At 66.7% G+C, this 25,303-nt stretch overlaps 2 protein-coding genes across 2 annotated transcripts; one reads left to right on the top strand and one right to left on the bottom strand.

Annotated features, from left to right (window-relative positions):
- Positions 1-824: 824 nt before the first annotated feature.
- On the top strand, positions 825-5,164 carry UPK1A (uroplakin 1A). The gene is made up of 8 exons (XM_067542887.1): positions 825-849; positions 1,745-1,841; positions 2,205-2,405; positions 2,672-2,746; positions 3,004-3,111; positions 3,738-3,917; positions 4,212-4,295; positions 4,604-5,164. The coding sequence occupies exons 2-8, from the start codon at positions 1,779-1,781 to the stop codon at positions 4,646-4,648; spliced, it is 756 nt and encodes a 251-aa protein (XP_067398988.1). The 5' UTR covers positions 825-849; positions 1,745-1,778; the 3' UTR covers positions 4,649-5,164.
- Positions 5,165-5,887: 723 nt separating this feature from the next.
- On the bottom strand, positions 5,888-25,303 carry ARHGAP33 (Rho GTPase activating protein 33). Its single transcript, XM_067542886.1, has 22 exons — positions 24,949-25,303; positions 22,428-22,522; positions 20,943-21,027; positions 20,331-20,417; positions 19,802-19,939; positions 19,458-19,550; positions 18,346-18,468; positions 17,938-18,015; positions 17,586-17,652; positions 17,164-17,232; positions 16,701-16,850; positions 16,367-16,469; positions 16,056-16,200; positions 14,705-14,787; positions 14,343-14,450; positions 13,979-14,124; positions 11,325-11,514; positions 11,032-11,147; positions 10,488-10,562; positions 9,535-10,182; positions 8,682-9,022; positions 5,888-8,232 (listed from the first exon to the last, which is right to left on the bottom strand). Exons 1-22 carry the CDS (start codon positions 24,952-24,954, stop codon positions 7,045-7,047), a joined length of 4,134 nt encoding a protein of 1,377 aa, XP_067398987.1. The 5' UTR covers positions 24,955-25,303; the 3' UTR covers positions 5,888-7,044.

A 25,303-nucleotide genomic window follows, 5' to 3' on the forward strand; every position in this document is an offset into this window, starting at 1 on the left:
CACTGACAAGGCCCTGCCCCCGCTCGAAAGGGCAGCCATGGCCTATGGCTCTCCTAGCAGCGGTCGCCCTCCAGGATGGACTCGGAGCCACCTGCACATGCCGCCTTTCGGATGGGATGTGCTCTGAGCTCTAAGTCCCAACGCCCAGCCCCCCGGCTCTAACCACTAGACCCCACTCCCCTCCCAGAGCTGGGGCTGGAACCCAGGCATCCTGAGTTCAGCAGCCATGAATCTTGGCACTTATCCTGCCACGGGCCTCCTAGGGTCACTGCCCTCTGCTCTGATGTGTGATGAGTTTACAAGTTGGATGCATCCCCATTCACACAGCACCCCAGGTTATCCGAGAGCCCCCCAGCCAGCTGCAAACAGGCCTGTACCTGAACTGTGGTGTGTTCTGTGTCAGGGTGAAAGGATGAGGCATGGGCCTTTCCCCCCTGGGGGGTACCAGCTCTGATCTGGCCCCATGGCAGGGACTGGCTGGCTCAGGGGGTGCTGGGGGCACAATAGGGTACCAGGCCATTCCCCGAGATGCTGGGTACAGAATGGGGCATGAGAACCCGGTGTGGGGTGTGGGAGGCTCCCTAAAGCAATGCCCCCCACCCACCAGCCCCGCTCCCAAACACAGCTCCCCTCCCCAGCTGCAGGAGGGACCCATTAACACTGTGGGGGCTTCAGGGCTGGGAGCGGAGCCTGGCTGGAGTAGGGTGGGGTGGGAGTCCCGGAGCTCCTGCCCCCTGGCAGCTGCTCAGCCCAGGCCTTCCCTCGCTGGCTCCGCCCAGCCAGCTGGGTATAAAGGGGGCGGGCGGGGCTAGGTGCTGGACAGGTGCTGCAGGAGGAGTAGGGCAGTAGGTGAGTGGGGTCAGGTTGTGGAGGGGGGGGGGGGATGAGGAAAGCAGGTGTGTGGGGATCAGGTGCGCAGGGTTGGAGGTGCTAGGTGGGGTGATGAAGAGCAGGGGTTGTATTGTGTGTGTGGGGCTATGGGGTGTGAAACAGGTGCTGGAGGGAATGGGGAGGGTGCAGATCTCTCATTTCTGAGGGTCTGTGTCTGCAATGGAAATTCTTGGCTGAGAGCCAGGACTCCTGGGTTCCCTTCCCTCCCTGGCTCTGGGAGGCTGGTGGGGTCTGGTGGTTAGAGCAGCGGGGCTGGGAGCCAGGACTCCTGGGTTCCATCCCTAGCTCTGGGAGGGGAGTGGGGGCTGGTGGTTAGAGTAGGGTGGGGCTGGTGGTTAGAGTAGGGTGGGGCTGGGTGGGCCTGAGGAGGGAATCTGTAAAATGCTGGGGGGGGAATCTGGGGCATCTGGAAAAACCTGCCAAGCTCCCCTGGGTGGGAGGAATCTGGCTGGGTGAGTCCCTGGGGGGTGGGGTGGTTGTGGGCCTGGGACCCCCCCCCCTTCTCCATGGGGTGGGGTAGGGAGGATCCAGATGAGATCCAGATCTCTCTGACTGTGTGGGAGGCTGTGACCCCCCCCCCCCCCCCGGCCAGGGCTGGGCCATGTGCGGGCTGACCCAGTCTGCCCTTGATGCATCTGTCCCGCCCGTCCTGCCAGGCCTGGCTGTGTTCGGGGCGGCTGGTTCTGGACTCGGTGTGGGCTAGCCCTGGTTCTTGCAGGGGGCAGAACTCCAGGATCAGTTTGGGGGGGGGGGGGCTTCTGTTTACATAAATTAGCCTGCCAACCCAGAACTGCCCCCGGCAGGGTTGGGGGGCTGGGCTCTTTCAGTCTCTAACCCCCCTTGTCCCCTGCAGGGTCTGAGCTGGCAGAGCCCCCCAGACACAGAACATGGCGGAAAAAGGAAACCTCCTCGTTGTGGGGGTGCTGATTCTGGGGAACATCATCATCCTGGTGAGGGGGCTGCTGGGCTGGGGGATGGGTTTGGGGGGCTGTAATTGGGGGAGCTCTGCTCAGCTGTGGCAGCTCTAACCCCCATTCTCTGAAGGTTGGGGGTGTCGGCTGCTCTGGGAAGGGGGGCAGGACTATTTGGAGGGTCTGGGGGGGTGAATTTCTAGAGGACCCCCACATATAACCAGTGCTGTGCTGGGGGGAGTTGGGGTGGGGCTGGGCCAGACTTGGGGGTCCCATTGACCGCTCAAACCTCCCCTAACCCCCTGCCCCAAAGATGTGCGGCCTGAGTGCTGGGTGGTGGAGCTGTGTGAAGAGGGGTTTGGGGTCCTGGGGGCTCACCCTTCCCCCTCCCCTGCCCCCCAGATGTGCGGCATCGCCCTGTACGCGGAGACGGTGTGGGTGACGGCCGACCAGTACAAGGTGTACCCCATCCTGGGCGTGTCAGGCAAAGACGACGTCTACGCGGGAGCCTGGATCGCCATCTTCTGCGGCTTCGCCTTCTTCTGCCTCGGCGTCTTCGGCATCGTGGCCCTGGCACGGGGCAGCCGCCTGCAGCTCATGCTGGTGCCTGGGCGGGGCCGTGGGGGGGAGGCATGCTGGGGGGAGGGTGGTGCCATGGGGCAAGTGCCTGATGTGGGGGGCAGCCTCCTGGTGTCACTGACCTGGGGGGAGGGGACGATCTGTTGGGAGGGGGTGGTAATGGGGCAGACTCTGCCCCCCATGGCAGAGGCAGCCAGGGCAAGGGGCTGAGGGGACTGGGGTCCATGTTCCAATGAGGGCCCCTCCCCCATGGCAGGGTCTCACTGGCTTCCCCCTCCCCCCCCCCCCAGTACCTGGTGCTGATGCTGATCGTCTACATCTTCGAATGCGCCTCCTGCATCACGTCCTACACCCACCGTGACTTCGTGAGTGCAGCGCCCGGCCGCCGGGTCCCTCCCTGCCCTGCCCTGGGCGTTCGGCGGGCGGGGGACGACTGGGAGCCAGGATGCCTGGGTTCTCTTCTCCGCCCGGGGAGGGGAGGGGGTGGGGGGCAGAGGGGAGAGCCGGTGTTAGGAGGCCTGGGTTGGGGAAGTGGGGTCCGGTGACTCGCTGGGGGATGGGTCCGTGGGGGGGCTAGGCCTGGCCCTGCCCCCACCCCCCATGTGTCCCTCCTGCCCCCCAGGTGGTCTCCAATCACCGGATGGTCACCAAGCAGATGCTGTCGTTCTACGCGGCCCCCACAGCCCAGGGCCGGGAGCTGACCCGCATGTGGGACCGGATCATGATGGAGGTGGGTCTGCCCCGCTCCGTGACACCCCCACGCTGCCCCTGGGACCCCGGCCCCCCTGTAGACAGGCAGCTGGTCCCCAGCCAACCCCGCAGCCCCCTTCTGCGGCTGTGATGCCCCCATCTCCGTGGTGTCTCCTCCCCTCCCTGCAGAGTGTGTTGGGGGGGGCTCAAAGCTGCCATTTTTGTGGCACCCACTGAAACGACTTGGCTCCTGTGAGTGCCCAGGGCAGCCTCCTGCCTGCAGGGGGTGCTGTCTGGCTGGGCTCATTCACCCCCTCAGTTTCCCCGGGGGGGGGGCAGCCAGGAGGTCGGGGGGGGGGGGGGGCTCTGAGTGGCTGATGCACCCCCCGGGGTGGAAACCTGGCTAGGAGGGCTGGATTAACCCTTTCTTCTCCCATTTGCAGTCAATGGGAGGGTTGATCCTGGGTCAAGGGGTGGGTGGCAGGGCAGGATTTTGGGGGGATCTGGGGGGGCCATGTTCAGCTATATGGGTTCCAGCTGCTGTGGGTGGGAGCCTGCCTAGGGAGGGGAGCATGGGGGGAGCAGCCTGGCAGAGAAGGGGGGACCAGGACATGGGAGGGGGCCGGGCTAACAGACATGCATCATCCCCCCCCCCCCCCCCCCCAGCAACAGTGCTGCGGCGCGACGGGGCCCCTGGACTGGGTGAACCACACGTCCACCTTCCGCTCCTTCTACCCCGAGGGGCTGGCGCCCTGGCCCTTCCTCTGCTGCAAGCGCGACGCCAACTTCGTCATCCTCAGCCCGGAGGGCTGCCGCGTGGGGCACGTGGACTACATCAACACCAAGGTGAGGGGCGCTCGCTCCTCGGCCCCCCATTGCCCCAGCTCTGCCGGTTCCCCTCACTCCTGACGTGCAGCCCTGCCCCTCCCCCTCCGGCACCCAGCTACGGCACTCTGGCTTCTCCCAGGCCCCCGCTCTAACCACTAGACCCCACTCCCCTCCCAGAGTCGGGGGGAGAACCCAGGCATCCCGGGGCCCCCCTGGCTCTAACCACTAGGCCCCACTCCCCTCCCAGAGCCGGGGGGGAACCAAGGCATCCTAAACCCCCTGCTGCCCGTGGCTCACAGCCGGTCTCTCTAGGGCTGCTTTGAGCACATCGAGAACGCCGTCAACAGCTACACCTGGGGCATCTCCTGGTTCGGATTCGCCATCCTCATGTTCACGGTGGGTCCTGGCTCCTCGGGCTGGGGGGGGGGGGGGGTTACCAGGCTCCCAGGTTTTTAATCCTCTTCAGTTTCTCCATCCCTGGGGGCGGGTGGAGGCTCAGACCCGGGGGTCCCAGTGGAGGCTCCAGAAGGGGGCTGGGGCCAAGGATCAAACCTGTGGGTGCAGCACTGGGCAGTGTGGGTCGGCAGGCAGGATGCCGGGCTGGGGGGATGTGGGGGGAGGGGTTGGCAGGCAGGATACTGGGGTGGGGGGGAGGGATCGGTGGGGCTGAGCGGAGGGGCTCTAACCCTTTCCTCTCCCCGCAGTGCCCGGTGATGCTCCTGGCCATGTACCACTACACCACCCTGTGACCCCGCCCCCCCACGCTGCCGTGGGGCAGGCTCCTGTGACCCTCCGTCTGCAGAGCCGCCAGAAGGAGTGAGCCAGCCAGCCCCTCCCCCACTCTCTCAAATGTGGGGAGACCCCCCTGCACCCCCCACCCAGCCTGGTGACCCTCCAGGACCCCGGCAGCCCCGCTCCTGACACCATCTCACGGGCTGGGGGCAGCTGAGCTGGGGGGGAGCACCCCGTGAGCTGCTCGCTGTGTAAAATGCCCCGCCCCCCGACCTGGTCACTTTTTAATGTCTCCATTAAACACCCTGAAACCCCCCCCTTGGTCCATGTGTTCTTGGGGGGCTGGGGGGGAGGGGGAATGTCCCTGCAGCTTGGTTCAGGGGTCCCTGCAGAAAGCCTTTGGCGCCCCCCCGCAGCAGCACAGGCCACCTGCCCTCGGGGGTGTGTGTGTGGGGGGGGAGGGCAGCTTTATCCCCACCCCCCCGGCTGGCTGTGCGGTGCGGCTCTGGGCAGTAGCAGGCGCCTCCTTTACTGCTGGCAGCTCTGCGTAGCCCCCAGCCCCCCATTCCCTGGGGGAGCGGCTGGGCCTGTGGGGGGGGGGCCCTGCCAAGGCCCAGCCTCCTCCCCACAGAAGGGGGTCAGGCTGGGGGCTCCCAGGAGCTGCCAGCAAAGGGGTCCCCCGCTACTGCCCGAAGCTGCTCATCCTTTGCTTGTGCTGCAGCCCCCCATGAATGAGAGAGACAGGAGCAGTTTGGGTTTTTTCTCTTTATTAGTTAAGGGGGTTTGGTTTACACCATTTAGTACAGAATCGGGGGGGCAGGATCTTCAACAACTACACACACGGGGACAGTCACAGCAGCCGCCCCCCCCAGCCAGGGCCCGGGGCCCGGGGATGGGGCTGAATTAGGTGAGCCAGGATGAGCCCCCTCCCCACCCCCCCGGGCCTCTGGCCAGGGGCTGTTATCGGGTTAGAGGACTGAGGGCAGAGGGCAGCACTCCCAGGAGAGCCCCACCCTCACTGGGCCAAGCTGGTCACAGCCCCCCATGGCCCCCCCTTTACCAGCGGGATGGGGGCGGGGTTACAGAGCCGAGTGGGAGTTAATGCAATAAAAGCAGCTTCCTGCCGCCCTCCCACGGGAACCACGGGTCTGAGCCACTGGGGTGGGGCCAGAAAATGGGGCTACCCCCACCCCTGGTGCCTGCACCTACCCCATAACATACACCCCCGCACACACCCTGTGCGGTACTGCCACACACAGCCAGCCCTGCACACCCCCACTCCTGGACACGGGCCAACACGAGCTGCAGGTAAATACCCCCCCCCCTCCCCGCCCCCCACAAGGAACCAAACCGTGCCTCTCTCACACAGAGCAGAGCCCATCCTCTCCAGCAGGGGGCAGCTCGCGCGCACACACACACACACACACACACACACACACACACACAGCCCAGCCCCAGCGCCCCAAAAATCCCAACACACACCCCGGACCGAGCCACAGATATCTGCCCCCCCCCCCCCAACCAATGTGTCATGCTGCGTGGCCAGGCCAGAGCGGTCAGACAGGCACGGTTGGGGGGGGGGGGAAACCCTAATTCCTTTAGCCCGCCCACCACCTTGTCACCCCCCCGGGCAGCCCCCCCCCCCAGGGGAAATCCCACCTCGGGGGGGGGGGTGAGTTTTAATTGGGTTATGAAGGGTTAAAAAGTTAGAAATCTCGCTCAGCTTCAACAGCTGTATAGAAAAGCCCCCGTCCCTCCCCCCACATAGGGGAGGGGGGGGGGTTGGCCCTCCCCACACCCACACACACACAGGGGAGGCATGGCAGCTTTCTCCCCCATCACTAGAGCTGGCCCGGGGGGGGGCGAGACCCTGCTAGTTTTATGCCCCATGTGGGAGGGGCGGAGTCAGGTTGTGATGTCATAATTGGCGCTGGTGACGTCACCAGCACCACCCCTCGCCTCCCCGCATCACACTGAGGCAGCTGGTGGGCAGCAGCGGGCAGCGTCCTAGCCAAGGGCAGTGATGTCATAGTGGGCGTGACGGCGCCTGCAGCCTGGTGATGTCATTCTGGATGTGGTGATGTCGCTGGGGGGCCCTGAGTGTCACTGCTGAGCAGGTGTGACATCATCAGGGAGCAGTGATGTAATTGGGCTGCCATCATCAGATGCTTGGCCCAACACCTCTTCTGTTGCCATTGGTGGCCTCAGGGTGATGTCACAGTGCCCGTCCTCCTGACATTGGTGGCCCTGTTGTGATGTCACGCTGGCTCTGCCGCAAGACAGGTGCATCCTACCGGCCCTGGTGATGTCATCAGGCACCTCCCGTGATGTCAGAGCAGTCAGAGGTGACTCAACATGGGTCCCTCCAGCCCCTGCACCAGGCTCTCTGGGGTCCAGCCCAGGCCCCCCCCCCTCAGCAGTAGCTCCGGGTCTGCCCCTCGGAGCGCACCGTCCAGGTGGGAGCCAGGCCCCTGGGTGCCTGGGGGGGCCCCTCCTTCCTCTCCACGTTGCCGTACTGGGGGGGCGGGCGCTCGGCGTAGGGGGGGTCGGGCCCCAGCCGGTAACTGTCCATCAGGCAAGGGCTGAGGAGGGCGGGGGGCCGGGGTGGGGGCTCGTCGTAGGCGGCGAAGCGGGGGGCGTAGCCGGCAGCCGGTTCCCAGCTGGGTGGCATCGGGCGGTAGAACCGCAGCATGGTGCCACTGCAGGGCAGCACGTCCAGCAGCTGGCGGTAAAGTCCTGGCATCGCCCGCGGCCCACAGGCCCAGCCGGGTGCCAGCTGCGGGCCCAGCCTCTGCTTCTGTGGCAGGGCCGGCTGGCCCGGCGCCGGGGGGCGGCCCGGGGCAGCGCCAGGGTCCGACCGGCTGCGCTGGTGCCCACCCTCCGGCGAGGGGGAAGCCGAGGCGGAGGAAGAGGATGAGGGGGGGCTGGCGTCGCGGTGGTGCCCCCCGGCCTCTGGCCCAGCCGGGGCGCTGACGAAGGGGAAGTTGACGTAGACGGGCTCCGGGGACTCCGGCAGCTCATAGCGGACGCGCCCGTCCTCGAAGACGGCCCGGAGGGGCGGCGTGGGTGCCGAGGGGCCGGGCCAGGGCCGCTGGAAGACGCCGTAGGAGGCGTTGAGGGCGGCCAGGTACTCGGGGGGCTCTGGGGGACGTGGGGGGCCCAGGGGCCAGGGCCGGGGTGGGTAGACAGGCGGCTCCGAGACTATCTCATAGTACAGGTTCTCGGCCGTGGCCTCCAGCAGCGGGTGCCGGGGGGGCGTGGCAGCGCCAAGGGGGCGGGGAGCCGGGAAGCTGTGGGGCTGGTGCAACTGTGGCTCAGGGGGACCCAGGGGGCCGGTGCGGGGGGAACCCAGCCACGGGGGGGCGGCAGCAGTGTAGGCTGGGGGTGGGGGGTGGAAGTGCAGGGGAGCAGGGGGCTTGGGTGGGGCCAGCGGGCGGTGTGGGGCAGGGTCCAGGGCTTGGGGGAGGGGCGGGGGCCGGGGCTGGCAGGGCCGGGGGTCCCAGCGTCGGGGGTCGGGTGGGGCTTTGCCATAGCGGGGAGGGGCTGCCGAACTGGGCCTGCCCCGCTGCCCGCCCGGGACAGGGCCCTGGACCAATGGGATCTGTGGGGAGAAAGAAGGGGGGTCAGCGAGGGGGGGTGACACACACACACACAATCCCCCCATCCGCTGACCCCCCCCAGCCTCCCATCACAGCCCCAACATCAGCAGTCCACTGCACCCCAATACCCCACTGAACCCCCAATTCCTCCAGCCACCAGAGCTCACCCCAACCTGCCCACCTATCTGCCTATAGCCCCCCTTCTCCGCCCCAGCGCCACCCACTGCCCCCCACCATCTCCACAACCCCCAACCTCTTCTTTCCTGCCCCACTGCCCCCCAATCTCCACCCCAGATCCCCCCCCAGCCCCACCACTGATCTGCCCTCCTCCCAGCCCCCCCAAGCCCCTCCCTCGCTTGAACCAGCAAGCCCCCCTGCCCCCCCAGCCTCCAATTCCCCCACCCCGAGAGTCCAATGCCCCTAACTTCCCCCCCATTCCTCCCCCACTCACCTGGGGGGCCCCTGCCCGCTCCCGGCGCTGGCCCCAGGCCCCCCCCTCGCTCTGCTGGCGCTGCAGGGAGGGACCGGGGGGCTGGGTGGCAGGGGCGGGGCGCACCATGGAGTACAGGGCCCCCGCCCCCTCGCCCCCGCCCTCCAGAGACAGGGAGCGCCGGAACTGGGCCCGCTGCTCCCTGTGCAGAGCCCCCTGCTGCTGCCGGGCGGCCCGGTGCGCGCTCTCCGCCAGCGCCAGCGCCATCAGCCGGGCCGGGTCCTTCGGGGGTGGCGGGGGCGGCAGGTGCCGGAACAGGGACAGAGCCCCGGGCGGCATGGGGGACGCCTCCGGCTCAGGACCTGGGCAGGGGAGAGGAGAAGAGAAGAGGGGTCAGTGCCGGCCTCGGCCAGCGGGAGGCGCTGTGGGGGGGGGGTGGGACAAGGGCGCTAGCTGTGGGGGGTGCTCCCGGCTACTCCCGCCCCGGCCTTGCCCAGCGGGGGGCGCTGTAGAGGGCTGGGGCTGTTGGCTGGGGCGCACTCCCTATCTGCCCCAGCAGGGGGCCCTAGGGGGATTCCAGCGGGGGGGGAGGCGGTCCTGGCTGTGCCGTTCCCGCATGGGGGGTCCTGGCTGGGGAGGTTCTCGCCGGCGGAGGGTTTCTGGTTGGGCAATTCCAGATGGGATGGGGGGGTTCTGCCCGGCGGGTTCTGGCTGGGGGGGAAGGAGAGGGGGGCAGGGGTTCTGGCCAGGGGGTTCAGGCAGGGGGATTGTAGCTGGGGGAGGGGGGGTGGTTTCTGCCCAGGGGGTTCAGGCAGGGGGATTGTAGCTGGGGGAGGGGGGGTGGTTTCTGCCCAGGGGGTTCAGGCGCACTTACTCTGGGCCAGGCTCCCGCTCTCCGCCTGGGTCAGCTTCCGCCACACCTCACGCTGGCAGCCGTCGCTCAGCTGCCCATCGCCGGCCTGCAGCAGCCGGGAGATCATGTGGGGGGGGCTGCGGGCCCCCCGGGGCCCTCCGGGGCTCAGCACCCGCCCGGCCTCGCCCCCCCCCAGCATTTCCAGCACCTTGGCAGGCAGCGAGACGGCCACGGGCTGCGAGATCTCCAGGGGGGCCGCGAGGGGCTCCGGTGCCGGCGGGGGGCTGCGGGGCGACAGCGCCCGGGCCACCTTGCGGGCGAAGGGCAGGCGAGTCGGGCTGGGGGCCACGTCGGAGATCCAGGGGCACCGGGGGGGGCTGCGCCGGCAGGGGAGCGGGTCCAAGTCCAGGAAGCCGGGGGGGCTGAGCTCCGGGTCCGAGTCCAGCTCGCCCTCGTCGTCCAGCCAGAGGGAGGCGCGGCGGCGGGGCGCCCAGTCCGGCAGCACCTCGGGGCTCGCGCTGTCTCTGCTGGAGGCCGAGTAGCTCAGCGACTCACAGGAGTGGCAGGGCTTGAGGGACGCCGGCGGGGAGCTGGGGGGGGCCCCGGGCAGGGCTGGGAAGGCGTCGCTGCTGGAGCGCGGGCGCCGCAGGCGGTGGAGTTTGTGCAGGCCTGGAGGACAGATGGACAGACAGATGGCAGGCAGCCAGGGAACAGCCACATATAATGCCGCAGGGGGACGGCTCACCGGGCGCTGAATGCGGCCACCTCTGGGGCGAGGCAGCTCAGGAACAGCCGCACGTAATGCTGCACAGGTTGAGATGCAGCCACCTCTGGGGCGGGGCGGCTGTGGAACAGCCGCACATAACGCCGCATGGGGGTGGCTCACCCGGCACCAGGACACAGCCACCTCTGGGGGTGGCTTCTCCCCGAATGTCCCCTCCCTGTCCCCCACCCCTCGGCGCTGCCCCTCGTACCCATGGTGCTGGACTGGGACGTGAGTGACTCCTCACTCTTGGCGGATCGCAGGGTGACGGTGTCTGTCCGAAGCCCTGCAGGGAGAGGGGGAAGGGTGAGGATATTAGGCCCCCCCCCACTCAGGGCCCTCCCTCAGCTCCCCCCCCCTACATATCCATCCCCTGCTTGGGCCCCATTGACACCCTCTATTCACAAATCCCTGGCCCCCTATCCCCACCTCTGCTCCCAGGAACAGCCTAGACAGGTTCCCCCAACACCCCTTCCTTCCCCCGGCAATATACACCCCCCAGCCCAACACCCAGTGCCCACTCCGTGGGGCGGGGCGACAGGGAGAACAAGAGACATACTGCTGGCAGGCTGGTGTGGAACCGGTTGGTTTGTGGGGCAGGCTGGAAATGTGGAGCTGGGGGGGCTCTGTGGGGCAGGGAGGAGCTGGGGGGCTGGGTGGGACGGGGGACTGTGTGAGGCGGCAGCTGGGAGGCTGCATGGGGCCGTGTGGGGCAGGGGAAAGCTGGGGGGCTGCGTGGGGCAGGGCTCACTCACCCGTCTGCCCGTCCCCGCCGAGGAGCCCGGCTGGGCGCTGCGATCTCTTGCGGCCGGCGGCCGGCGTCTTGCCCAGGGCAAAGAAGGTTTTCCAGCTCCCACCCCGTGCCCGGCGCCTGGGGAGAGACAGCGTCAGCCAGACCCACGGCCCTGCCTGCCCCCCACCTTCCCGGGGTTGGGGCCTCCTGGGGGGACAGGCCCGGTGCCCCATTCCCCACCCCCTGAAGCCAGCCAGTCCCCCCCCTGGGGCTGGATGGGAGCCGGCGCACCCCTGAGGGGACAGGCCCCGTTACCTGTCATGGGGCGAGTCCTGTGGGGCCGGCAGGACTGAGGGGCCCCGTCCAAGCTCGGGCTCCGGGCTCTTGGCCTGGCCGGGGGCCGCGTGCTGGGCCTGCGTCCGGGCCTGGGCCTCCTCCAGCGAGAGCAGGCGGGTCGAGGGGCAGCTGCCGAGCAGGGACTTGGGGCGCGGGAGGCAGGAGCGCCCTGGGGGGACAGACGGGGGGTGGATCAGTTGGGCCCCCCTGCACAGGAACCCCCAACCCCTCCCTGCAGCACGGGGAGCCCCCAGCCCCTCCCTGCAGCACAGCGATCCCCACTGAGCCCCCAGCCCCTCCCCGCAGCACAGCGCCCCCTACTGAGCCCCCCCTCACTCCCCACAGCACAGCGCCCCCTACTGAGCCCCTCTCTGCAGCATGACCTCCTTACTGAGCCCCAAGCACCACAGCGCCCCCTAGCACCAGAGGCAGGACAGGGTTTACGGCCCCGGCAGGCTGCAGGGATCCCACCGCTGACACCAACAATACAGCGGCCAGCACTGGGAGCCCACGGGGGGCGGGCTCGGCCCCCCCCAGAGCGAAGCAGCAGTGCAGCTGGGTGCTGGGAGCTGTTACCTGGGCGAGGGCCGGGCACCGTGCTCCGCAGGTCCCAGCTGGTCGGAGGCAGCAGGCGGCTTCCCTGGGGTGTCGTGGGTGGGGGGTTCATTCCCTGCAGCTCACGTCGGCCTCAGCCTCTCCCCCCCGCATCCAGGCCCCGTCACTCTACGAGCCCCCCTGGCCCCCACCCCACTGCAGCGGGTCGCAGGATTGTCAACCTCCCCTCTCTGCCCCCCCCCCCCCCCCCAGGGCACCCACTTCCCCAGCCTGCCTTGGAACCCCTCCACCTCAGCAACTGCCCCCGCCCCTGCTGGTGTCAGGGTCCAACCTCCCCAGGCCCAGCCAGTCTCAGAGCCCCCCCGACAGGCCCCCCCATAGGGCGAGCCACTGGGCATCAGGCACCACGAATCACCAAGGCAGGGCATTGCCAGCTAGGCGTTTAATGTTCTCTCTTTCTCCACAGGAGCCGAATAAGCCCAAGGCCTGAGTCTCCCTCCCCAGCCGGGCACTGCCCCATCCGGCCCCCCTCTTAGCCCTGAGACCCCATTGCTGGGACCCCGAGAGCTGCAGGGTCCCGTGCAGGTAGAGCCGTACCACCCAGCCTCTGCCCCACAGCCAGTGAACCCCCCCACCACTGCGCACAGCCCCACTGCAGTGTCTGGGATCCGTGCTTATCTGGGAGGGCCATGTAGGGTGGCAGGTGGCTCATCCTCCCCTCCTACCCCACAGCCCATGCCTGGGCACGGGCTCCTTCGTGGGGCCGAGAATTAGACAGGGCAGGATACAGGGCTAGATGGGCCCAGGGGCGGTAGGGAGGTGGCGGGATACCGGGGTAGAGGGGCCCAGGGGCGGTAGGGAGGGGGCAGGATACCGGGGTAGAGGGGCCCAGGGGTGGGATACTGGGCCAGATGGGTCCGGGGGCAGTAGGGACTGGGCGGGATACTGGGGTAGATGGGTCCGTGAGCGGCAGGGAGGGGGCGGGATACTGGGGTAGAGGGGCCTATGAGTCTGATCCAGGGGGCACCAGGCCGTGTGGACGACCCTCCCGCCCGCCTCAGTCCCCCTGCGCCTCCGGGGCGCCCCCCTCCCCGTCTTGCTGCGTCTCTGGCTCCCGCTGGGACTTGCTCAGGGCTTCGGGCAGGGTGAGCAGCCGGCCGGTCTCGGGGGGCCGGGCCAGCTTCCGAGGCGCCGGCTGGGGGACTGGAGAGAGAACAGGGTTAGAGGGAGGCTGGGGGACAGCGTGCCAGAGCTGGGGGTGCCCCCCGTGCCCAGAGCAGGGTCCCCTTCTGCCCGGGGCTGGGATCCTGACACACAGCAGGGGAGGGGGGACAGCCCGGAGGCCAGAGGTGGGGGAGGAGCTGCTAAGAACGGACCAGCTCGCTACACAGATAGCAAAGCATGGGAGGACCCCAGCCACACCACTAGCCCGCCCAGACGCCACTGCCCCCAAACTTCCCCCTGCCCCACCCCCCAGGCCCCACCCTCCCAGCTCCCTCCACTGCCCCAAACTTCCCCCAGTTCCCCCCACCCCTCAGACTGCCTCAGGCGTCACCCTCCATCCTTGCTACCCACCCCCCCGCCGGACATGAGGCAGCGAGAAGGCGCGAAGCATAGAGGGGTGTTGGGGCGAGGAGAGGAGACCGTACCCCAAATCCTGCAGACAACTCCCTCCCCCCCCCAGGCACCCCGGTGCCACTGGGGGCAGGTCCCCGACCTTCGGGGCAGCAGCCCCCACCCCAGCTGCACCCCAACCCCGCTGCCAGGGGGGCAGGTCCAAGTGGGGGTGCCCAGAGTTGAGGGGGATGCCCACAGTTGTTGGGGGGAAGCCCCACGGCGCAGCATCACAAACAAGGCAGCAGACGAAGATCCCAGCCTCCTGCAGGGCAGAGCCCTCCCTGCCCCCCCCCGTCAACCAGTCTGTGTGTGCGTCCTCTGCCCCCCGCCTGCCCCCCATGCCTCCCCCCAGACCTGTGCTGCCCCCTGGGGCCGAACCGTTAGCTACGCTGCCCTCCCTCAGGCTATCCCCCACACCGTCCTGCCCCCCCCCACACCGTTCCACCCCCCCGCGGCCTCACCTGCGCTGTCCTTGCCGATGGAGGTGAACTTGTCACTGAAGAGCAGGTGGACGTGGGTGAGCAGGAACTCCACCACCACGGACTGGACCCGCACCTCCTGGAACGCCTCCGCCCCGCTGAGCCCCACAGCCTCCAGCTCCAGCGACCTGGGGGGCAGAGGTTGAGCCCTGCATGCCTGCTGCTACCTGCCCCGCCACAGGAGGCGGGATGGGGGCAGCGCTCCCTGCAGCACTTGGGGGGAGTGTAACTGGTGGGGGGGGGGTACAGAGGGAGCTGGCAGGAGGCGGGGGTTGGTGGGGGGGGCTCTGACTGGAGCAGGTGGGGGGGATTGTAGCCGGCGCAGGGGCTGTGGGGGGGCGCTCACCGGAGCAGGTTGGGGGCCCACACGATGGCCAGGTTCTTGACGTGCATGCTGGTCTCCGGGCTGTGTGTGGCCACCCGCGCCAGGTGCCGCAGCAGGAATTCCAGGGTCCTGGGGGGAGAACAGGGGGGCAGCTGGTGAGGGGGGCCCAATCCCAGCCTACTCCCCAATTACCCACAATCCACAGGCCCCCCCCAACTGTTACCCATGGTCCCATGGAGACCTCTGGCCATCACCCACCACCCCGACCCCCTCATGGCCCTTACCCACAGCCCCTCGGGGCGCCACCCCCCAAGTGTCACCCACAGCCCCACAGGGTCCTGCCCCCGCCCCGGCCGTCACCCATGGCCTCGTGGGGCGAGTACCTGTAGTGGGGCGGGGGCAACTGCTGGATGACATCGTGCACCCGCACCAGGCGCTCCTCCTCACCGGGCACTGCCATGGCCTCCTGCAGGGCAAAGGGGGCGTCAGTGGGGTGGGGGGCACATGGGGCAGAGTCTGCGATGATGAGGGAATGTTTTCTCTGAATACTGTGTGCGCGCCTCAGTTTCCCCCTGTGTCACTCTGGTGTCTAGGTGCAGGGTTAAGGGCCTGTGATCAGTGCAGAGACCCCCAGGGAGCAGGGGGTGGCTGACGACTGGCTGGGCCCAGACACGCTGTAGCCTGGGGCTTGTCCTCTGGGCCAGTGGGAACAGGAGGGAGGTGAAGGTCAGGTGACCTTGCCTGGACTGAGAAGGGCTCTGAGGCTGGGCGGCCGGAAGGGGTCTGTCCCCAGTTGGGGGTCCCTGGGGTGGAGCCCAAGGCTGGGCTCTGGATAACCCCCAGATGGACTCTGCGAACAAGATCTGTTCTACGCTGTGCCCCCCACGACTAGGGCCTTGTCTACACTGCAAAAATAAGTCAGCCTGAGGTAGGTCAACCCACAGCTGGGGCAGTAATCACTGCCATGTCTACACACCCCGCACCGCAGCGCTTCCACCCACCTAAGAGGGGCAGCCTGGGAGCGGAGACAGGAGCTTGGCTGCCCCACAGGCTCTGGGTGAGAAGCCGCCTGGGGCTTCTCCCCTCCCGGTTCCCCCCTCCCGCCTCCCAGCTGGGCAGCCATGTCAGTTTCAGGGCTCAGCCTGAAATTGACAAAGCTGCTCTGGAGAAGTGGGGGAGAAAACAGCTGGGGGTGAAACTGACAAGAGCACCAGCCCATGTAAGGGATGCCCTGTCTACACTAACACTGCCTAGCCCCGGCTACGCTGCCATGAGCCCAGCACGGTGGCTCGCTGAGGGGGTTTTGTTCTGTCGCCATCACAGTGTTAGTCCGGCACCTCCAGCCATGGGTTGACAAAAGCTGACTCTCCAGTGCAGAGACCGGCCCTGATCAACCTGCCCCTTTCCCAGCTGGACGAGAGCCGAGCTGCCTGCAGGCGGGGCGCAGGGCCCTTCCAGGGGCGTGCGAGGCTCCCCCGGGCGTCCCATGCAGGGGGCTCACAGTGGGGCTCTCACGGCGGAGCAGGGGAACCCGAATGCCCCGAGGCCGGGTCCAGGAGGCGGCTGCCCCGCTGAGGGGCTGCCCTGTGGGGAGACCCATGTCTCTGGTGTCCTGCCTGGTTTCACCCAAGCGGTTCCCGACCCCGGCCTGCGGCTCCGTGACAGAGCTGGGAGGGGAGCAGCGGGATGGGCGGGGATTTGGGGGCCAGCCAGGGGGCAGGGTGGGGGGCTCACCGCGAACTTGTGGTAGAGCTGGTAGGTGAGCAGCGGATTGGGCAGCTCCCGGAAGTACAGCTTGCAGAGGGAGCTGACGCAGTGGATGTCCTGCAGGTAGGTCGCCCGGCCCAGCTCGGGCACTCGCTCGCTGTCGAACTCATGCCTGGGGGGGCCGAGAGAGAGGGTACGGCTGGGCCATATGCCTCCCAGTCCCCGTCATGTGGCCCCCATGCCCGGCCATGAGTCCCCCGTTCCCCTGTGCCCCACCGTGTGCCCCCCGTTTCCCTTCACATGCCCCCACTCCCCTGTACCTCACCCCAAAGCCTCACCGCAACTTCTGGATGTTGGAGGAGACGCCTGAGAGGCGGTAGATGCCGTCCACCATGCCGTGCTTCTCGATGAACTCGGAGCAGCAGCGCAGGACCTGGGGGACTGCGGGGGCACAGGGTGAGAGGCGGGAGCTGGGGCAGGCAGTCCTCGGGAAGGGCTGGTTGCACGGATACCTCTAGCGCCAGGCCGGGGGATGGGATGCCGTTGGGGACGGAGGGCGGCGGGAGATGGGGCGTGGCTGGGGGGTATGGAGCTGGAGCACAAGGCTGGCAGACAGGGCACGGCTGACGGGGCAGAGGCTGGCACCCCATAGTGACGTGGTGGGGGGCTCACCATCGTGTCCCGAGTTCAGGAGGTGCTCCCCCAGGTCACAGCCGAAGACACGCTCCCGCAGGATCCCGCGCTGCTTCAGCCGCTGCTTGCTGGGCCGCGACTTCATGAAGGTGCGAAGGAAACCGAGGAGCTTCCCGTGCTTCTTACACACTGCAGGAAGGAGACCATCACCAGCCGGGACTGCAGGGGGCTCACCCGGCGCTGGGATGCAGCCACCTCTGGGGCATGGCAGGTGGAGAACAGCTGCACATAACACCGCATGGGGACGACTTGCCCAGTGTTATATGCAGGCACCTCTGGAGCAGGGCAGCTAGGGAATAGCTGCACATAGTACCACGCGGGGATGGCTCGCCTGGTGCTGGGATGCAGCCAGCTCTGGGATGGGAATGTTATTGTAGGGTCTCATGCACCTTCACCCCTGCCTCCCTTGTTTAGACCCCACCCCTGTGTCAGCCGTACGTACCTGATGTGGGGGAGAGGGGCCCCTGAGGCGCGAGGACCCCGGGGATGCTGGCGCCCGTCCCATCTGCATCTGTTGGGGGGAGCAGAGGGGAAGGGATGGGATTGGGGAAGTGGATCACAAGCGCCCAGGACGCATGGCAGGGTGCCGGAGACCCAACTAGGGGGATGTGACATCCCCACACCCAGCACTTCCTGCCCCACCCCTACACCCTGTCCCCTGACACCCCAGCATCCCCTGCCCTGCACCCTGCCTCCCCTAGGCACCAGCACCCCGTACCTCAGCACCCCATCTCCACCCAAGTCCCTGCACCCCACCCCAACTCTCCCATACACCTGCACCTCCTCATCCCATCTCCCCCTAAACAACCTGCCCCCCAACCCTCCAGGGGGAGCCGCACCCCATCTCTGGGGCCCAGGCATCACCTGCTTTGGGCCCCGGTGCCAGGCGGTCTGGGAAGAGCTCCACGCACTCACTGGGGAAGAAGCCAACCTGGAGAGACGGAGACACAGATGGGCAGCTAGTGAGCAACGGCTAATCCAGAGTGACTCTTGTTCCGTGACAGCCGGTGCTTTCGGGGGAGGAGGCGGGGGGGGGGGGGGGCGAGTTAAGCTGGAGCCAGGACCCCCAACCCTGAAGCAGCTCCCCACCCTGCATTCCCCAGCCTGTTCCTGCCCCCCTCACCATACCCCTGGCTCTCCCATGCAGTGACCCGGGGGTAGGGGTGCAGCACCCAGTGTGTCCCCTCCCCCCCTCCCCCCCGAGCCCCGCACCCACCTGGAAGCCATGCTTTCCTCGCCACCAGCTGACCTCCTCCTTGGGGGGCATGTCGATCACCGACACGATGTCACCGACCTGGGCCGAGCACAGGGAGTCAGGAGGGCACCCAGTCCCCAGTCCCATCAGGCTGTGAGCATCCCCGGAGCAGTGCCCCAACTAGGGGGAGGGGCCTGTGAACTTCCCTAGGGCAGCGCCCCAGTCGGGGTGGGGGAGGGGGCTCCAGAGCTGTGAGCTTCCCCGGAGAAGTGCCCCAGATGTGGGGAGGGGGCCTGTGGGGCTGTGAACTTCCCTAGGGCAGTGCCCCAGCCGGGATGGAGGAGGGGGTTCCAGGACTGTCAGCTTCCCCTGGAAGCTGTGAGACCAGGAAAGGAGGGGGTCTGTGGGGCTGGCAGCACCCCACCCCACCTCAAAGGACAGCTCGTCGGGTGCCTGGGCCGTGTAGCGCTTGACGACGTGGGCGGCTGCGATGGCCGGGACGTTAATCGACGCCTCCTCGTTCACCAGAAGCCGGTTGCCATGGTTATCAATCTGCAACGGGATGACAGAAGAATGAGCACGTGCCAAGGGAGGCCTGGATGGGCCCGTGGGTCTGATCCAGGAGACGGGGGCAGTAGGACGAAGTGGGATTTTTTTCAGAATATTTGGTATGATTATTGCGTGCGCCTCAGTTTCCCCTATGTGCTGCGTGACTAACGAGGTGGTGGGGGGAGGGGAGGGGAATGTGTTTTCTTTGTAGAAGAATCCAGAGATCCAGGTGGGGTCTGGGCCCAGACAGTGACCTGGAGATTTGTCACCTAACCACTGATGAGCCTGGCCCTCTGGGGGAAGCCAGCCGGGAGTGGGGGCAGCTGGAGACCCAAGATCAAGATCAGAGGGGACCAGGGGACCCTGTTTGCCTGGGAAGAAGAACAAAAGACCGGGGGGACGGGGATGTGTTGGCCGTGAACTGCTGGAGACCCTGGGGGCAAAAGAGGGGCTCTACAGAGGGGTCTGAGCCCACCAGGATTTTGCTGCGAATTTTCTGTCCTCTCGGCTGACCCAAGGATTTTCTGCGCTGGCTGCCAGACGTCTGAGAAACCCTCCCGCTGTCACCCCCCGGCTGAGCCGCTCCAGCCTAAGGAAGTGGGCAGCCCGGCTCCCTTTGGGCTGCAGCCTTCCCCAGGGCTCCAGTTCCAGTGGACTCGCTGAGGGGGCTCAGGGCGGGGGCGGAGGGGCTGGAGGCTCTGAGGTGCTGTCCCGGGAAGGGGGGGGAGCCAAGGGGCTTCCCCCAGTGAGGGTGACCCTACAGGGGTTGACACTCTAAAGGGGTTGCTCCGAGGAACCGCTACAGAGCCGTGAGAGCACACCGGGCCGGGAATCCGTGACAGGTGAATACGGGGCTGGATGGGCCTGTGAGGTTGAAGGGGGGGTGGATACTGAGCTAGACAGAACTGTGGGTGTGAGCGGGGGGTGGGGGGGGGTACTAGGCTGGATGGCCCCTGCTTTCCTCCCCCCAACCCCCAAACGCATTATCTCACCTCCATCCAGGTGAGGACGGGCCCACAGTTGATGTTGCTGTCCACAATGGCGGAGAGCTTCTCCAGGTACTGCCGCAGCATCGGGGCCAGCATCTGGGGGGCAGAGTCAGGATCAGGGCCTGGCAACCACCACCCTCGTATCAGCCCCACAGCACCATGGGGACAGCTTGCCCAGTGCTAAATGCAGCCATCTCTGGGGTGGGGCAGCCAGGGAGCAGCTGCACATAACGCCACCCAGGGACGGCTCGATGGGCACTGAGATGTAGCCACGTTTGGGATGGGGGAGCCAGGGACAGCCCCACGGCGACTCCCACTAGCTGTGCCCGGCGCCCCCTGTGACTTACCTCGGCCTGTGCCCGGCCCTGGCAGGGGGGCGGCAGCTCGGGCAGCTGGGAGAAGCGGCGATCAAAGATGCAGCGGTGCAGGTGCCCATCCAGGGTACAGAACTCCTCGTAGCTGCGGTGGACTGGCCACGTCTTCCCCTGCAGGGCGGGGGGCAAAGGGGGCATCAGCTGAGGGTGGGGCTGCAGGGTGCTCAGCAGGGGAGGGGGATGCTGGTGAGGTGGGGATCCTCGGGAACCCTGGGGGGTGCTGGGGCAGCTGAGGATGGAGCAGGGGTGGAACTAGCGGGGTCTAAAGGAGGAAAGGGGGGAGCATGGTGTAGTGTGGGGGATGCCAGGGTGAGTCTGCCCAGAGAACTGGGGTAGGTCTGCGGGGGAAGGAGGGGATGGGCCAAGTGGGGCTGCAGAGAGGTATGGGAGGGGGCAGGTTTGGGGTGCTGGGGTCCCCTCTTCCCCACAGCAGTTGGTGTGGCAGAGGGGACCCGGAGCAGTAATGGGGGGCCCTGGGGTGCAGGAAGGGGGGCCCACTCACCTGGCAGGCAACCTGGACGATGAAGAGCAGCTCCCCGTCGCCCGGGGCACCAAGCGGCCCCTCCCCTTGCTCCGAGGCCAGCCGCAGCTGCGGGCACACAGCGGGTGAGACGATGCCTTCGTGGGACCCAGACGTCTGGGGCAAGCTCTCGCCCCGGCATCACTCGCTGCAGGCTCAGCCCGGATCCCGAGAACTCTGCCCCCATCCACCCGGGAGGGAACCCAGGCATCCGGGAGTTCACTCACCAAACCCACCTCCCACTAGTTCTGATCCCCAGTTAGGACCCGATGGCTGGGGAGCGCCCCCCCCCCCCCTCCCCGGGCAGGAGCCAGGTGTCCAGGAGACAATCCTCCCATCCAAGGACCCTGTTGTCCAGAGATGATCCCCCCACCCGCCCCCCGGACGCAGGACCCAGGCAATCAGAAGAAATCCCCCCAAGTTGGACCCAGGCATCTGGGTGAGAAGCCATCCCCGCCCAGAAATGACTGGGGCAGCATCTGGGAGGAGGGCTCTGCAGAGGGATGGACCGGGGCAGGGCTCAGCAGTGGGGGGACCCAGGCGTCCAGGAGTAGGGCTCCGCCAGGGGGGGCGGGGGACAAGGCGGGTGCTCACCTGGATGTGCCCGAAGTCCACAGCCTCGTAGTGGAAGTGGGCGCATTCGGCCAGCTTGGGGAAATGGGCTCGGGTGATGGACAGCCTGGGGGGAGAGCAGGACACCCGCTGTACCCCTCGCAGCACCTGGTGCCCGATCCCTGACCTCCCATAACCTGCCTGCCCCTGACCCCCCGACCCCCTGTACCCCAGATCCCACAAGCCCCATACCCACGACCCCCCATACCCCACACAGCACCACGTACCCTGACTCCCTATACCCCACATGGCCCGATACCCCAACTCCCCGTTCCCCACATGGCACTGGGTACGCCAACCCTCACCATACCCCACACGGCATCACGTACTCCAACCTCCCACTGTACCCCATACTGCCCTGGGTTCCCTGATTCCCCCACCATACCCCACACAGCACCGGCTACCCTGATCCCCACAAAGCCCAGAGTCCCCCAACGTGTCGTGGTACCAACTATAAATAATCCCAAGGACACAAATAAAATGCTGGGGTGTAAATGAGAAAGAGCCGGGCAGACACATGGGTCGTTCTCTGTCTCGACCGGTCACGCCTGGGACATGAGGGGCCAGGAGAGCTCATGGGACGGAAACTTTCCTAGCGCCACCGTATAAACCCCTGGGATGCCCCCCCTCGGATCCTGCGTGCAGAGCGGGGTGCCCCAGCTCCACATTGGGAAAGGCGCAGAGAAGGGGATGCCAACGATCGGGGGGGGGGGCCCAGCTTCCGTAGGAGGAGAGATGACAAAGCCGGGGACTGTTCGGCTTGGAAAAGAGCCGCCGGGGGAGTGAATATGACAGAGGGCTATAAAATCCTGCCCGGGGGGGGGGGGAGAAAAGTGTCATTAAGACAAGAACCAGGCCCCCCCCCGAGGGAATGAACGGGCAGCAGGTTTAAAACAAACCCAGGGCAGCGCCCGGCCACCCAACACACCGTCAGCCGGCGGAGCTCGCTGCCAGGGACTATAACCCAACTCCCAGGGTCCCCTGGCACCCAGACACGGCCCCATCCCACAACTCTATCCCAGCCATGGGACTCCCAGCACCTAGACACAACCCCCTCGTCCCCCCCTATTTCCCAGCCCCCTAGAATCCCTTGGCACCTAGACCCCCCCCCACACTATATCCCAGTCCCCAGACACCAAGACATGGCCCTGTGCCTCCCACCATACCCCAGCCCCTGGGACTGCCCAGGTATTAGAGGACGGTGTCACCTCTATTGTCCCTTTAATTGTCTGTTTCTCTACCTGGATTCCCATGGGGCACATGCCCCCCAAGGGGGCAAGCCTGAGATCTCAGCCCTCCCATCCCAATGGCGACCAGCCAGCCTATGGGGACCCCGGCTGAGACCCACACAGTCCCCGACCGCATGGACGGGTCAGGCATGGGTCAGGCATGGGTCAAGCAACCCACACACCACTAGGAGTGACAAAGCAGCTCCTGCCCCTCCCGGAGCAGGGCGCCCCTGCTTACCTCTTGGGGGCTTTGCCCTTGACGCTGGCGGTTGTGTTTCCCAGCGGGCGGGGCGGCCCCTCCCCTGTCGCATCCAGACTGTCCGTGCTGCGGGCCTGCGGGAGTGAATCAAACAGACGTCAGCCCCAATTCACCGGCCCCCAAAAGGAGCACAAAGCACTCGCCCAGTGCCTAGGTGCAACCACCTCTGGGCCAAGAAACAAGGGAACAGCTGCATATAACGCCACACAGAGATGGTTCACCCGGTGCTGAGATGCAGCTGTCTCTGGGGTGAGGCAGCTGGAGATCAGCCGCACACAGTACCGCATGGAGATGGCTCACCCCATGCTGAGATGCAGCCAGCTCTGGGGTGGGGTACCTAGGGAACAGCCACACATAACGCCACATAGGGACAGCTTGCCCAGCACCCGAGATGCTGCCCCACCCCAGAGGCGGCTGCATCCTGCCCTGGGCCATCAGTCCCTGTTCTCTCCCCTGCGCTGTGTAGTCCCATCCCCACCGGGGTTAGCAACCTGCAGAGCAACAATCTCCATGGATCAAGTTTCCCCATCAATAATTCACACCCTGGCTGCCTGCTTCACTATTGCCTGCCATGACCCCCCCTCAACCCTGCCTCTCCCCACAGCCCCTACACTGTACCCCCGGAGACTGGCCTCCCCTCTGGAGACAGCTCCCGTCACCCCCACAGTCATGGTACTGCCCAGAGAGATTGGGGGGCTGCTGGGAAAGGGACATTTCCATCCCCCCAGGAGAGATGTGGGGGTTGCTGTCTTGGGGAGGGGCATGAAGGGAGAAGGGGGCGGCACCTGGCTGAGGGGTGCGGAGGGAGGGAACCAGGCATAAGAGGGCAGCTCACATGGGGTACAGATCACCTATGCTCCAGCCCCAAACGTACACAGAGCCCCCGACAGCCTGCACCCCAAAATCCAACCCAACCTGGGGCCAGATCGGAGCTGGCGCCCCACAGAGGGGAAAGGCTTCCTGCCCCATTCCTGGCCCTGAGGCCGGATCAAAACCGGCGCCCCCTCTCCGGCAGTTGCATGGTGGCGCCAGTTACTGATCTGGGGGGGAGGGGAGGGGGTGTGGTAGCCCCAATGGCTTCAAAACGGGATCAGCCCGGAACCCCGGCCCAGCCCCCAGGGGGGATGGGTGAAAATGGGTGAGGGGGGGGAAGAGGGAGTGGGGGTGATGCCGTGGGGGGAAGGAGGTGCCTGGGCTGGAGGGCGGGGGGCAGATTCCAAATGACCAGGTCCAGGGGAGGGCGAGAGGGACAGGAGTGTAAACGCCGCCCCCCATGCACCTTCCCTTCCTATCCCCCTGCTGCCGACACCGCACAGGGAACCTGCCCACCTCCCCGCGCCCCCACTGCCTCCCGTCCCCCCCCCAGGGCTGCGCAGGAGACCCCCCCCCACCTCCACATGGGGGGGGGTGTCAAAGGCACGTGGGGGGTTATGTAACAGCTTCTTGCAGTGGCCCAGTTCCTCCCACGGGGCCCCAGGAAAAGCACAAGACGTCCCCCCATAACCCAGCTCCCTCCCCCACAGCCTAGCTACCCCGATCGCACCTCTCCCAGCCCAGCTGCCCCCCTCATGCCCCACTCCCAATTCCTGCCCCTTGGTGAGCTGCTCCCCGATAACCCACCCCCAGCCTAGCTGGCCCCCTTATAACCCACCCACATACTTTGGGGTTGGGGCTCTCTCCCCCCACAACTCTGGGGCTACCCCCCCCCCACCTCCCAACTAGTTTCATCATTCAGGGCTAGGGGGCTGAATATCCCCCCACTGGATTAATCCAGACCCCCTATTTCCTCGGCAAAAGTGCGGGGCATGACCCTCCCCATCTCACAGGGGCTGAGTGAGAGCGGGGTGAGCCCCCAAACACATCTTCTTGTGCCAGGTGATTTCCAGCAGAAAGGGGCCGAGATCCACAAATCCAGAGCAAGACACCCGCCAAACCGCTAAGGGGAAACCAGGCGCCCCAAAACATATACAGTGCGGGGGTGGGACTGCCAAATCGCTGAACATTTATGGAGGCAATTCCCCTGGCCACCCCAAAAGAGGATTTGACAGTGTGGGGGGCATGTTGGAACTAGGATTCCCAGCTCAATCTCCCCCCCCGAAAGAAAAAGGGGGTGGGGATCCCCCCAAAATCTTTATCGTCAGGGAGGTTTACGGGGGAAGACACCCCTGAAACTCCATACCCCCTATCTGAGAGACTCCCCGATGGGGGACAGAGGGTGCAGGGGGGAGGGGACCCTAAATACATATTGGTATAGATCCCTACTCTGAGAGATGCCCCGATGGGGGTTGTGGGGTGCAGAGGAGGGGACCCTAGATATATAGATGGGGGTTGGGATGCGGGGGATTGGAGCTAAAGAACAGGTGCATGGGGGGGTGCTGGCTCCAGGACCAGCGGGGAAGGTGGGCAGTATTTTGGGGCGGCTGGAGGGATAAACAAACATGGGGGGGCACAATCCAAGGGGGACCCCCGCGCCAGCCCAGACAATAAGCCCCCCACTTACCACCATTGTGTCTCTGGTCGGCTAGGAGGAGCCGGGGGTGGGGGCCGCAGCCATGCGGAGGGAGGCGGCATCTGGGGGGCGCAGGACCCCCATCCGCAGCCCCCCCCAGGGAGGTAGCGTGGGGGGGGGCGGTCAGCTCCCAATAGCCATGGGTTGAGCGAGACACAATGGGGTGAGGGGGGGTGGATGGAGAGAGAGGGAAAGAGACAAACACGAGGGGAGGGGGGGGGACACACGAGACAGACAGACGGACAGAGAGAGGGACGGGCGCTGGGTCAGATCCGACCCCGATAAGAACAGAGACCCCGATAAGAACAGAGACTCCCCGGGACTGAGGCGCCGCGGAGAGGGGGAA

The sequence above is a fragment of the Emydura macquarii genome, unplaced genomic scaffold (assembly GCF_026122565.2).
Source record: "Emydura macquarii macquarii isolate MOO-44397 ecotype Brisbane River unplaced genomic scaffold, CSIRO-AGI_Emac_v2 contig_746, whole genome shotgun sequence".
NCBI lineage: Eukaryota > Metazoa > Chordata > Testudines > Chelidae > Emydura > Emydura macquarii.

Bases quoted from the DNA above. Each gene is read 5' to 3' on its own strand.
- ARHGAP33 (XM_067542886.1), bottom strand. The intron at 17,653-17,937 runs GTGGGTGCGGGG...CCGTCTCTCCAG, and splicing joins GAGGAAAGCATGGCTTCCAG to GTTGGCTTCTTCCCCAGTGA. The intron at 10,563-11,031 runs GTGAGTGAGCCC...CTCTCCCTGCAG, and splicing joins CGGCGGGGACGGGCAGACGG to GGCTTCGGACAGACACCGTC.
- UPK1A (XM_067542887.1), top strand. From the start codon at position 1,779: ATGGCGGAAAAAGGAAACCTCCTCGTTGTGGGGGTGCTGATTCTGGGG. The intron at 2,747-3,003 runs GTGAGTGCAGCG...CCTGCCCCCCAG, and splicing joins CCTACACCCACCGTGACTTC to GTGGTCTCCAATCACCGGAT. The intron at 3,918-4,211 runs GTGAGGGGCGCT...CGGTCTCTCTAG, and splicing joins TGGACTACATCAACACCAAG to GGCTGCTTTGAGCACATCGA.